At 39.7% G+C, this 13,357-nt stretch overlaps 2 protein-coding genes and 1 non-coding gene across 6 annotated transcripts; 1 reads left to right on the forward strand and 2 right to left on the reverse strand.

The window, feature by feature from the left end:
- Window positions 1-876: 876 nt before the first annotated feature.
- Window positions 877-6,968, forward strand: ninj1 (ninjurin 1). The gene is made up of 3 exons (XM_061784701.1): window positions 877-1,443; window positions 4,869-5,106; window positions 6,077-6,968. The coding sequence occupies exons 1-3, from the start codon at window positions 1,387-1,389 to the stop codon at window positions 6,217-6,219; spliced, it is 438 nt and encodes a 145-aa protein (XP_061640685.1). The 5' UTR covers window positions 877-1,386; the 3' UTR covers window positions 6,220-6,968.
- Window positions 6,969-7,745: 777 nt separating this feature from the next.
- On the reverse strand, window positions 7,746-7,873 carry LOC133484252 (U6atac minor spliceosomal RNA). The gene has a single exon (XR_009790337.1). It is a non-coding gene; the product is annotated as a U6atac minor spliceosomal RNA (small nuclear RNA).
- card19 (caspase recruitment domain family, member 19) lies at window positions 7,749-12,910 on the reverse strand. 4 transcript variants are annotated; one of them, XM_061784697.1, is made up of 6 exons: window positions 12,825-12,910; window positions 12,327-12,466; window positions 11,418-11,574; window positions 9,192-9,254; window positions 8,994-9,059; window positions 7,749-8,852 (listed from the first exon to the last, which is right to left on the reverse strand). In XM_061784697.1, the coding sequence occupies exons 1-6, from the start codon at window positions 12,877-12,879 to the stop codon at window positions 8,743-8,745; spliced, it is 591 nt and encodes a 196-aa protein (XP_061640681.1). In that variant the 5' UTR covers window positions 12,880-12,910; the 3' UTR covers window positions 7,749-8,742. The 4 variants fall into 4 exon arrangements, with proteins under 4 accessions (XP_061640681.1, XP_061640680.1, XP_061640682.1 ...); XM_061784696.1 differs by having other exon boundaries at window positions 11,376-11,574; XM_061784698.1 differs by lacking the exon at window positions 9,192-9,254.
- Window positions 12,911-13,357: the final 447 nt, after the last annotated feature.

A 13,357-nucleotide genomic window follows, 5' to 3' on the forward strand; every position in this document is an offset into this window, starting at 1 on the left:
CACGCCCGAATAGTCCAATCCGGTTTTTACGCGGCTCCCTCAAAATGGAGTGTCAGCCCTGATGGTGCCGGAACAGGTTTGGTAAAGCAAGGCAACCCTCCTCTCTCTCTCTCTCTCTCTCCGTGGGTGGTGTCACTACCCACGTGGAAAACCTGTGGAGAGTGAATGGCAAGTTTAAAAAAAAAAACATTTAAAAAAATTACATTCAGCATCTGTCCTACGTACACACAAAGTGACATCAGCCTGCAATGTTGTAAAACATGGAAACTATTATGAGTAATTAATAATATTCATCAATGTGAAGACACTGATCATGTTAATGGTTTCTCACAGTCATTATCAACAATGATGTAACAGGGGTACAACAGATCAATATCAATATGCAACACTTCCTTCCTATATAATAAGACATAACACCCCCAAAAATCTCAACCATAACTACAATCGCCTTCCAAGTTCTGCTAATACAAGGGTTACTGAAGTTCTTCCGCTGAGGCTCGCATGTACTGAAAAAGCTGATGATGACTTGGCTGCTTCCATATTCTAAACCTTTACATTATTAATCACGCTAACCCAATCCAATGGAGATAAAAATATCCTAAGTGATTAGTACCCACAGGCTTCATCTCAGCAAACTGTACTGTGCTGACAGATTTGTATTTGATTTTTTTTTAGATGAAGATTAGTCTTATTAAGAGACAGGGTTGAAAGTAAAAGTTCGAACGGGGGCGAGCATAAGCTTAACTGCGGTATGCAACTAGCCCACGGGCCACACTTTGGACACAGTGTCTGAGCAGGACTTTTTTTTTTTTTTTTTTTGTGAACATTTTAAGGGGTCACTGTCGCTTGTTTCGATCACCCTGGAGACCGTGGGACTATAAACTCTGAATGTGTGGATAAACGCAGTCACGTGATCATCCCATTGTCAGCTGCTCTTGTGTGTTACCTTTCAAAACGTGTGGGAAAACTAACAACATATTCGGAAAGTGAAAGTGAAAAAAAAAAAAAAGAAATAAAAAGAAACAAAAGAAAATCAGTTGGTGGCTGCAATATCGCGTGATGTCCACCAGGTGGCAGCAAAGATCCGCGTGCTGGTTGTCAATGTCGTGGGAAGGAAGTCAAACTAATCTCAATTGCGTAAACATTACTCCTCTTTTTCTTTTCTGGTGAGGAAAAAGAGAGAAAGAGGAGGGGGGCTGAAAAAGGAAACTAGTGGGTGTAGTCGGGGTGGGATGTTGTCTTTAGCGCTTCTGTCGTCACCACAGCGTTATAAATCCACGGACCGTGACCGTGACCCCCACACGCTCGACCACCGCCGCCGTTCCACCATTCCTGGATTAAGACACGTTCCCCTTTCGGTGCTGCCAGGCTGATCGTTCGTCGGAGATGGCCACAGATAACTTGGAAATGAACGGCGACGCCGACCGGAACGGCGAGGCGGAGGTAAGGCGGTACCGTTAGCGGACCTCCATAGAGCCGTGTGAGGGGATAAACCGCATAGGGAGAAACCGGCGGGGCTCCGCGCACGGTGCTAGGGAATACCCGGTGGTCACCGGGTGGTTGTGGCCGGGTGTGTTTAAAAGGGCCTTATATATTAGTTGAATCACATTTTTAATGTTCAATAAGTTGCATTGTATACGTCAGTCTATGTAAAATACACGTGCAATTTTAACATATTGGCGAGGCGGTGACGCCACAATGATGTCATCAGTACTCACTGGAAAAAGAAGCATCCAATCAGATTGCTGTGATCTCATCCATATGTTGCCCATGCAGTCACAGTAGCTCGGCAGTTCTTCAACGAGCCATACTTGAGGCTCCCAAAAACTATTTACCTAAAAAATGAAGTTGTACAGTATATTTTGTTTTTTAAAGGGCATACCTACATTTAGGGAAAAGTAAAACCTACTGTAGCTTTGAACCAATTTGTTGTTTTGCGTTTTAGGCATACAGTTTTATTTTCTAGGGGGGAAAAGGCTTTTTATTTTGGAGAACATATACCTGTGTTTTACAGAATAAAGGGATCTTTTCCTGAACGAAAGGTGTGTTAGTACAAGAATAAAGTTGCATTTTTTTAAATTCACTTGTTAAAATATGACTTTCTTCCCTTGGTAAACTTTGACTTTAATAGCGTAAAATTCAAAATTTATTTTGGGGGGCAAATGACTTTATTCTCATATAATTACAACCTCGTGTTTGAAGGAAAAAAATGAATTTGTTATCGTAATATTACGCTCTTGTTTTCGCCTTTGGCGTTAGGATTATGAGGGGGTCCGTGAAAAAAGTTCTCCCCTGTAAGTTTGAGAACCCCTACACATGGTACCGTAGAAACTGTCCATTCTGGAAATCCGGTGTTCGTATTGAGTAAATACATTGGTGTCTTGAGATGATGAGTTCAGTTCGTTCTGTACCACTCTCGTAACACAATATTGTACAATTCATTACTGTGTGACTTAGACACCGGGTGGCATTAAAATGGAGTCAGAATAGGACATATGCCTGTGAGTATTGCAATATTGTCTGCGTACATTAGTTGCTGCACTGTTTGTGTTCAAAATCTGGTAGGTTAATTGAAGTCTCTAAATTGCCCCGAGGTGTGAATGTGAGTGCGAATGGTTGTTTGTTTGTTTGTATGTGCCCTGCGATTGGCTGGCAACCAGTTCAGGGTGTACCCCGCCTCCTGCCTGATGATAGCTGGGATAGGCTCCAGCACTCCCACGAGCCTTGTGAGGAGAAGTGGCTCAGAAAATGGATGGATGGATGGATGGAGCCGTAATCCCTCACTATGTCCCGGAGGTTTTACAGGCGGACAGGAAGAATCCAGTCCAAGTTCTCGACAAAAGGCTCTCTCCAAAGTCAACAGCACAGGAGAAGAAAAGCAGAAAGACGATTAAGGAGAGAAGGAAGTGAAAAGGAACTAGAGACATGAGTGTGGAACTCTGGTCTCCACTATTTGGTGTTATTTGGTAGCACAAGGCAGGCCCTTGTTGAACTGCTGCTGTGTGCTCAGTGCAGATGAAACCTTGACATCTATGCAGAACTTGTCCTGTTGCCAGTGATCAGGGCTTCCTCTTATGTAAGTTTATGGGCATACAAAAACAAGGAAGTATGTGCATGGCCTCTTCCTGGCTGGAATGACCAGCCCATTCCAATAACTAAACTTTACAAAATGGGCAAAATACCACATTTCAATTTGCATTTGCTGTTATTCACCAACAACCTGAGCGTCGAAGTTTGTTCAGTGTTGTACGTGAGGCACGTGTTTGGCTAACTGCCCCTGTCTGTGGGTGGAGCCCACTTAGTATTAAATGAACCCAGCCAGCTCTAAAAAAAAAAAGGATGTAGCTTTTACGACATTATTTGACCCCTGTAACGAAAGCAGAACAGTGAACTTGTGGGTCATGACAGTGTACAGTGTAGTTTTGGTATCAGCTCATGAGCAATTTGACTTCCGCAAGGATTTTCCCCACCAAGAAAACCTAACAGTACATTAGCATAAACATACTTGTGCAATGCTTGAATCTACTGTTTGTATTTGTCATCTTATATGTCTGATGACCAGTTATGACAGCCAGATTTGAAAAAGTTTTGATTTGTTTGGGCAAACTAATACTTTTTTTCGTTCAGAATTCCATTGTCTGGAATTAAATATTACACTACAATTGTTTATTTACTATATTCTGCATCGTCTTTGTCATCCAGGTCAAACCGTGGCACGCTTATCAAGACACAGACTTGACAGATATCATTCTTACACATACAGCGGTATGTGTTTAAAGTCCTTTCGTGGGCTGATATAGCCAAGATAGTAAGTTTCATCAACACAAAACTGCACCAGTGTATTCTGTAGGAGCCAACGAACGCGGCGGCCAGGTAGTCAGCAAGACCGATCAATTTCTCTGTCTCGGGTCAAGGACGGGTTCACACCAGAACATGATTGTACAAACCCGGTACAAGAAATATCTATAGGCCACCTCCTGGCATTGTTTCAATTACCCCGTAAATGAAGTAAGGGCAGACTATCTAAGATAGCAAGATAGATTGATTCATTCACAATTCGTTTGCTGTGGCACATCTGCGCAATCGAGATTCAAAACTGTAGTTATAAAACAAAAAAAACATCTGCCTTTCCAAAATAATAATTCTCAGTTTTATCAGAGATGTATTTAATAATATACTACTGATTGTGGTTGGAGAACAGACATTTTTGAGGCAAGTCCATAACAGAGGGAAATCATTTAAATCCTTCTTTAGGGGACTAATAAAAGTCAACATATGTGCCAATAAACACAGATGCTGATGACTCTTAGGAAATTCCATCAGGCAAAAAAATAAGCCCCAAATTCTCTATGAGGAAATAAAAATAAAACTGAAACCGTACTTCCTAGTACATTGTGCTTGAAATCATTTTCTATTTTAATGGCACAATCGAAAGTTGCGAGAGGAGCAGCTTATGCTGAAAAACTGAAAACCGAAATGGTGAAAAACAGTCCACGATCGAGTACGACATTGTTCTGTCGCTGCATGTTTTCAGCAATTACCTTCAAACGTATAATTTATTTAGAAACACTGAATTCACTTTAAACTCAAGTTATTCAAAAAACACTGTCACACTTTCTTTGTCATGGTTTGTACAGTTTTATAAAATGGATTTGTTTGCTTTTTGTTTATTACACACTCCACATTTTGGATTCTTCATAACAATTCTTCATCAAGTTTTCCTGGTATTTATCTCAAAATGGTGGCTAATACTCCAGGTTTTTATGACATTAGAGGTATACATTTCCCCCCTAACAATGTTGGTTGAACGTCTAACTTAGAACTTCCACTGTATCAAGGTCCTCACGCATATGGTTTTCATGTTCCAGGTTCCACTGCATGACAACCGGATGAGGCCAAGGAGACCCATGAACATGAACCATTATGCCAATAAGAAGAGCGTGGCACAGAGCATGCTGGACGTGGCTCTGCTCATGGCCAATGCCTCGCAGTTGAAGGCCGTGCTGGAGCAAGGCCCATCCTTCTCCTTTTACACACCGCTCATCATTCTCATCAGCATCTCCCTCATCCTGCAAATCTTAGTGGGAATTCTGCTCATTTTCATCGGTAGGATTGTGGTTGTTTTGTTGTAAATGTTTGTCTGTTGCTTTCGCTGCAAGCGGCTCCTCTTACAGAAACGTCTATCTCAATAAATCGCAAGTTGCATTGTCCACTTGAAACGATAAGTATGGGATGCCGCTTGTAATAAATGTATTTTTTTTTTAAATCGTTTTTTGTATTTTATATTTTTCGTTGTAATATATTATTTAGTTTCACCTGAAACATTTATATTTAACATTTAGATTTAAGATTCTGATTTACATTTAGATTTGACATTTCCATTGTTGTTATTTAGATTTAGAATGCCCTCTTGTGACACTGCCAGGTTGGTATTAATTTTGCAATTCCATTAGCAATATTAGAAACAGTTCTCAGTATGCTGCAGTGCAGTTCTACACCACTGCCAACGACAAACACGACAATACAAATATAGCAATATTTGTATTATTACTACAAATGATTCTCCTTCTGACAATATCAGTCAAATACTAGAATGCTTGATGGAGTTCTTCGACTGGATCTCTTTACATACTGTTTTGGCTGTTTCAGAGTATTAACTAAAGAGTGGTCAAGAGGAAAGACTGGGGGCTGTTCGTGTGATGTTTGAATGTTGCAGCCTCCCTAACCTGTCCAATTGTGTCCTTATCTTATCCTAACAGAGTGCATGCTATTGTGAAAAGGTGCTAAATTTAGAGAGTGACAACAGGAAGAATTGCCTGTCAATCATCTGAAACTAAAAAAGACATAAAGCAGGCTCATCACTATATTTAAAAAAAAAAATAGTTTAAAAGTGAAACCAGTGTGGTCCTACTAAGTCAGTATGCAAAAAAAAAAAAAGGGGCGAGCTAATAATTATTTGGAAGGGAAACACTGGATTAATTAATATTACAGCCTCAGCAATTGCAGCCTTACCAGTTCTTTACTGCCCTTTGGTGGACGATGACAGTGATAACGCTACAATTCATATCTCTTGCAGTGAAGTGGAACCTGAATGATGAACGCATGCACTACAGGTTGAACGTCATGGAGAATATGACCACAGCCTTCGTGTTTGTCATTGTCGTGGTCAATGTCTTCATCACAGCCTTCGGCGTCCAGAGGCCCAACGTCAATCAATGACCTCAAACAATTGACCGTTATCGTCTATCTGGCCGGTGGATTTACCAGAAATACATTTGCACTCACGGACAACTTATTTACTCTGCCTACAAACTGTCTGGCAAACGCACACACAGATGCGTTTGTTCTGGAATTTGACCTCGCAGGCTCGAGGAGAGCAAATGTACGCCGAGGATCAAATGACTCGGTCAGGTGAACACAATCCACCTTACAATGACTGTGTTGGTTTTCTAACTGTGGTCAGTATTGAGTTTTACTGCTGTGTTTTTATTTTTAAATAAACTTTTTTTTTTTTTTTCATTATTAATATCATGCTCAGGTCACTGTGACTAAACAACTGCCTTTTCATACAAACACTCTGTTAGTGTTACTGTTAAGCACTGGATGTTTTTGAAATTAGTGAGTGATGCCATCATACATCATCCCAAACACGCTTCTAACTAAACTGAAAAAAATGTTACACTTGACGCTTTGTTTGTGGAAAAAATAATCCGTTTACTCTTTTAAGCAGAAACCAAGAGATGGAGCTACTTATTTTATTGTATACTGTATGCGCTATGGAACCACTACTGTGTATTTAATCTGAGTAATGCATATTTTAGTTAAAGCCTTTAAGTGTCTGTTCTTTTATTTGGAGTTTGTGTTTTTATAGAATTTTCTAAGCACTAAAATCTTTCAGCTTTTACTATATGACCTAATACATACTGTGACGACTATTTTAAATTAAAGATATGATCCAAACAAACAAATATTATCATTTTGTTTCTTGTGTGTTTATTCATGTTAGAATGTACATAGTTCAGAGGACCAAAGTGGCACTTGTACATTTAATTAAGGCCTCTTTACATGACAAAGAAAAGAAAATGCAAGCAGGCACAGGAAACTTAAGATGTCAACATCACACAGACAGGAAAATATGACCAGCCAACTGCACAATAACATAGACAAATAAAACATAAAAGAAATACACCATACATGTGATAGAACTGCTTCTGTATAATTTCCCAAAGCATCATTATAGCGTCAATTATCATAGCTACTGTTTCCTCGATAAGTGCTTCTTTGTTTTGCTTTTTACTTTATTTACAAGAGCCTGAGATACGCCTCATTAATATTACAAATATTTTCAGTTTCATTTGGGGGTAAATCCAGTCATTACAAGGCGGTATTTTGTACTTTTTTCATTTAATGTTGACAAAAGGCACTCGAGTGTAGAAATGTCAAATTAATGTTAGCAAATAGTCAACCAATAATTGGGGATACAATTTAGAAACAAAAATATTTCTTAAGGCAAACTGTGTGAACGATATCTGTGCAGCAGTCTGCTGAGTAAAATGATAAAATAACAGAAACTTCCAATACATTGATGCTGAACGTTCATTGCTCATAGCAATGTGGTGCTTACACTGGCTGCGGCAAAAAAATAATAATAATAATAATAGACAACCTCACAACTCTCCCTGAATTTAGATTAACTGTTAAAACAATTGATAATAGCGCGTAATGTTAACCGATCCCAAAACAACAAAAAAACTTGGTTAGAGATGCCACGAAGTAGGTGGCAATGCCTTAACCGTATATGTGTTGCAGGCCACAGGGGCCATTTCCATCCTTGTCAAGGGGAGTGCTAACCTTCTCTCCTTTCATACAACACAACTAGTAGACGCAGCATTATGGCATTTTATAGTCACACCCAGACGGTTACTGTTCACTTACGGTGCTACCAATACCAAATTAACTTTTGCAAAACGATATGAAAAAATAAATGTTTCTTTACACTGTACTTTCTTCTTTTCGATAAGTCGTTTGTGTTTGCCTTTCGAATTTATTTATTTTTCCAGTTTACAGTGACACCCATGATGCACTGCGCACAGGAGCTGGAAGTGATTGGCTAGTGAAGGCACATAAGGGGAGTCACGTGACTGCAGAGTGCATTGGAGAACAGTCGTACTTTTTATCTAAATATAAAGTCACTAATTGGTATTACTTTATTTTATCTCTTTATACGACTAGGCACTTTTAAAAAACAGACAGTATATATCCTCGCGAATCGCGTATTAAACCCGCCTGAACAGACATTCTTTGTTAATGTACTCTCTTTACCACACGAGGGCAACAAAGTACCAAATTGTTTATGTTGCAGAGTTTGCGCAGAACTTTTTTTTTTGGTTCGTCATCAAAATAATGAACTCATTCAATTAAATACAAAGTTAATAGACCGAGTTAAAATGGCTGCATTAAAAAACAAGACCGCAGATTGTATTTACAATATTTGCACATTTAAAGTTTATAGAAATTATAGTGTTTATTTTTATTTTTTTACCTCTATCAAATATAAGCAAAGTGCCAACTGTAGATCCAAATGTTCCCCCCTCATTCTTATTTTGGACCCCTAAACTAATAAATACAAATGTGTTTTTTAAAAAAAACAGTATTGACCACTTGAAAGGCAAATTATGGTGCTCTGTTTTGGTTCAAATGAAGGTTTGCTGCAGCCCGTGGCCCCTGAGGGTCAGTCGATCCTTACTTCTTGAAGCTTTCTTCTGTGTACCATACAAGAACCTCGCTGGCTTTTCTTTTCAAACCCAAAGCGGCCATCCCAAGGGCCCCACTTCCTCCAGTCACTTTGGCTTCTATGGAACAAGGACAGCCTCTATGGTGACACTTGCCCACATAGAGCAACTTGGACATCTTTATTTTTTTCTTTTAAACTTTCTGCTATGAGACGCATGCTTATCAAAAGAATATAAGCAATACAAAAAATAGCTCCTTACCACCTAAGTAATAGACTAATGCCAGTCCAACTGCAACACTGAAGCAGCTTATAAAGAAGAGGGGACCTAGAAAGAGGTAGTTTTGAATGGCATTGTTGAATTTATTCAATGATTTCATTGATAAAAGCATAGAAAACTATAGCAAATAGTGGGATCCTCCATTGCCTAGACTACATTCATTCATTGTATTTCTCTTACCTTTGTCATTCATAACATGTCTCTCTTTATAGGCACTTGGAAATGTGATAGGATCAACAGAATCTGGAGACAAAGTGATGATTTTGATTTTGGTGGTGTTAACTGTAGGAATACAGTGGAACTTCCAAAGACCAATGCCCCCAAATTGCTACAATTTGGAGTTCAACATTTTCTCTTTTTGTGCTGCCACCACAAAGTGGTATCACTTATGGCATAAAAATACGTTTATCATAAAGGTACTTTTGCGAACTTGTCCTACAGATTTCATCCGATTGACTTCAAACTTGGTCAGTACCATCTCAACACCTGGGACATTCAAAGTTATCAAAAGCTTTTTTTCCCCGACATACTATACGCCGGTGGCGGCTCTTCGACTGTAGCTTTTCTGAGGTTGCCGAAAACAGACCATGGTGGCAGTCCATCAAAGACTTATTTGCGCTACGTTGCACCTACGCCTACGAAGATTCCTACACAGGTGTAGCACCCCCACACAAAAAAAAAATGGAATTACAACCCATGTCCTAATCTCCACAGAAAATGATCTACGGCCTTTTAAATGTAACATTCACAGTAGTTAAAAGTCCAACCATCATTACTGACAATGCATACAGTAGTGTAGTAGGCCTAAGAGTTCATTACCTTCTATCAACACCCGCATGTACTCAATATAACCTTTGAAAAGGCTCTGCACTTGTCCAACAGCAGTGGTGTCCTACCTATGGCCCAGGGGTCATTTGCAGCCGGTCCTCCCATTTTGTGCGGCCGGACCTTTTTACAACATTTGCACTTATCCTGCAGCTGTGGGGTCAACCTGTGGCCTGGGGGCCATTTGCGGGTCATCCTCCATTTTTGTGTGGCCCACATTTACTCAATATGGGCCATAACTTTGCATATGTACTACAGCGTGGTGTCCAACCCACGGCCCGGAGGCAATTTGCGGCCCTTCATCGTGCCAGTACCCCAACGGGGACGGGGTGCGAGGGCCCGATTATAGCTGCTCGCAGCTCTAGTACATATTTATGTTTGCATGTTAGAACCAGGCATATGCTCAGTGAGCTCAGTCGGAAGAGCATTGTACTTGAAACCACTGGCTCATGGGTTCAATGGATGCAATGCTGACAGTTTTAAACTCATATTTATTTAGATACCTTGTCAGTAGAGTTGATTGTACTTACATTCTGTTTCAGCTATTTCAATATGTGCACAACATACCTTTTCCAAAACAGAATTAATGCTTCTCGTGTTCATCGTCTATTCTCTGTTTACTAACAATATCTTATTTTATACTGTATACATAGGATATCTTTTTACTTATATTCTACTTCCATTCAAATACACACATTTTCCACTTTCTGCTCTCTGCACTTCTGTGGAGAAGCTAAACTACATTTTGCTGTCTCCGTACTTCATCCAATGACAAAATTGAATCTAATCAAATATGGCATTGCCTGTCATTTGTTCATTTGAACGCCAGATCGCAGGAGTCAGCGTTCAATGAGGAATCGAGAAGTGAACTTTTCGGAGGAAGCATTGGCCAAGCCAAAGTGATTCGTGGGGCTTCACCTGCTCATCACTAGTCACAACTCTCGCCGAGTCACTCAACACGCAGACTGGCAAACGGGTTAGCCAATTAACAGCTAGCCAACTCTACCCTCTCACTCATTGATGCTCGTGTCACTCACCAAACCAGACCTCGCCTATTAAAGTCAAACACACTTAAAATATCAGATACTACTATACGCAACAGTATCTGATTGCGGCATTACTAGACTAATACAACATTAGGATGGCGACACCAAGTGGACAAAAATAATACATGTGCCTCATATGCACATCATTGTGTTTAATAATGCAAAATCATTTTCATCCAATAGAATATTCTACAACTATTCGATAGCTGCAGCCCTAATTATGAGTTATTAGTTTTACTTTATTTTAGTTTTAATACATTGTATTATACAGTGGTTACTTTGTCTTTACATTTGTAAGAATGTTAAAATGTTGCTTAAAATATTGCCTGTAAATAATAAACGCTTTATGATTGCAACATTTTTTTTATTTATTAAATTAAACCGATTTGGATGTCAGCGTAAGTGAAAAGATTGTGCATGGCTTTGGAGGTTCAACTGTATGCATGTTGTTATTTGTTCCTTAATTAACTGGCTAAAGAAGGAGTGCATTTACTTGCTTGGCTACTACATGATGGAAGAAGTATCAGAGGCAAACCTCGGAGACGGAGGCGTGTTGGCAAGCTATAGTATACGTCCTCAACATGCAGGTGAAGCGCCCTGTAAAATTCCCTGCATGCTTCCTCGCCTTTAGCCTGCAAGTGAGTCAGGAGCTCACCCAGTCGGACGCGCGTGGGCACGTCCAACTTTCGGAACTACAATGGAACACAAATGAGAAATAAGACAATTTTTCCTAACGTCTAAATTAGTTATCCATCATGACAATAATAATGATTGAATGCATTATGTAATTAACATGATTATTAGGGTTGACGCACAGAAGTGTCACTGCCTTGTGCTCTAGCCACAAGCCTATCCGTTAACAAAACCAGTGCAATTGCAGCTTCTGGCTAGCGGTCGTCATGGCTAGCAACATGCTTTTGGGATAATTTTAAATTAATTAACAAATTTTAAACGACACCATGCAAATGTTAACACCAGTAGAAACAGGGAAATAAAAGTAGCTCTTCAGATGGACCCACAAATGCCATTATTCGTGGTTTTATAGCATAATAGTTCACACCGTCACTGTTGCACTTGTCTGCATCCTTCATTCTCTAAAAAGAACTACTGATGTTGAACTTTCCTAAAAAGAAAATATTTAACCTGTTGTTTTTATTTTAAATGTGATTAAACCATAACTATATACAGTCTGTGATGAAAACAAGGTTGACACCCCTGATATATCGCATCAGTTATTGGAGAACTACAAATATAAATTGTTTAGGGGACCAAGCGAAAGCCACTGGTTGCAGCCAGATGACACCCTCAGCTGCTTACAAGTTAATACAGCAATAATACTAATAATCCACCGTACTTACTGAAGTGCACAGACAGACAGCACTATTATTCTTAAAACAGTCAACATACTGCATGCTGTGCACTTTTTGTGATCGTGTGCACTTGCCTTTGTGGCCTCCTTGTCTGAAAGCATTTGAGGGTAGATTCTGTTGAGCTGGAGAATGATTTTGTCCACCAGCTCTGTGTCCAGTCTCCTCTCTGCTCTGAGGAAAGCGCCATCCTCTGTCAGCTGCTCATGGAAACTATCTGTCCACACACAAAAGTCTCATTCGAATAAATGGCTTAGTCGAGACAATGGCACGCACACACACAAAAAAAAAATATAGTTTTTTGTTACATAAACCACGTTCTATTAGAACGAAGACGACATGAAAAGTTAAGAGAAACAATATATGTCTATCTGAGTTGACCACAGACCACACAGCAAGTGAACTTTTGGGACGCCAAAATAGTATTTATATAGAACAAATAGTCATTAGAAAGTAAATTATGCATCGCGCTTCGTTCTCGCTCGTGGTAAGAATCCAAAACGCCAGCTATTAAAGCGCAATTGTCAACGTAAACGGATACATTCACATTTTTCCAGTCGGCGAGAGAGACGAACCTCCCATGTTGGAGTCCCTTCTGCCCTTTCTTAAGACCCGCCCCCTTGACGTCATTGCTTCCGCGCCGCCACCGGAAACATAAAGCTGCCGGGGAGTTGTTATTTTGTAATGGGAAGAAAATTAAAGCAGAAGTGAGAAACTGAAACGGTAAAACGAAATAAACCCAATATCATCCAATAATAATCTCACAAATGCAACATTCGACATTAAATATTTATTTTTCAATTATTTAAACTCGAACAAGTTCGACAGAGCACGTACAGGGGCGTCGAAACCTTTCACGAAACCTGCGCCAATCCCTTCGTAAAGTCAAAAATACAGTAGAAAACATACAAAATGAAAGAGTATGGAGAAATACGGTGGCTTTTTTTAAATATATTTTGCCGTGTATTCTTAAATATTCGAAATGTCGTATCGTCGTAAACCGAGGACCCCCAGGGCCCGTACTGTAAATGCCCCCCGATGCACTTTATTAGGTACACCTACACTATGATCCAATTGGGGGAAAAAAAGAGAAAATATATAAGAACGA

The sequence above is a fragment of the Phyllopteryx taeniolatus genome, chromosome 9, assembly GCF_024500385.1.
Source record: "Phyllopteryx taeniolatus isolate TA_2022b chromosome 9, UOR_Ptae_1.2, whole genome shotgun sequence".
In the NCBI taxonomy this organism is placed as follows: domain Eukaryota; kingdom Metazoa; phylum Chordata; class Actinopteri; order Syngnathiformes; family Syngnathidae; genus Phyllopteryx; species Phyllopteryx taeniolatus.

Coding starts and splice junctions, on each gene's coding strand:
- ninj1 (XM_061784701.1), top strand. CDS start 1,387: ATGGCCACAGATAACTTGGAAATGAACGGCGACGCCGACCGGAACGGC. Junction 1,444..4,868: donor ACCGGAACGGCGAGGCGGAG/GTAAGGCGGTAC, acceptor TTCATGTTCCAG/GTTCCACTGCATGACAACCG. Junction 5,107..6,076: donor AATTCTGCTCATTTTCATCG/GTAGGATTGTGG, acceptor TATCTCTTGCAG/TGAAGTGGAACCTGAATGAT.
- card19 (XM_061784696.1), bottom strand. CDS start 12,879: ATGACGTCAAGGGGGCGGGTCTTAAGAAAGGGCAGAAGGGACTCCAAC. Junction 11,575..12,326: donor CAGACAAGGAGGCCACAAAG/GCAAGTGCACAC, acceptor GTTCCATTGTAG/TTCCGAAAGTTGGACGTGCC. Junction 9,060..9,191: donor ACATGTTATGAATGACAAAG/GTAAGAGAAATA, acceptor ACCTCTTTCTAG/GTCCCCTCTTCTTTATAAGC.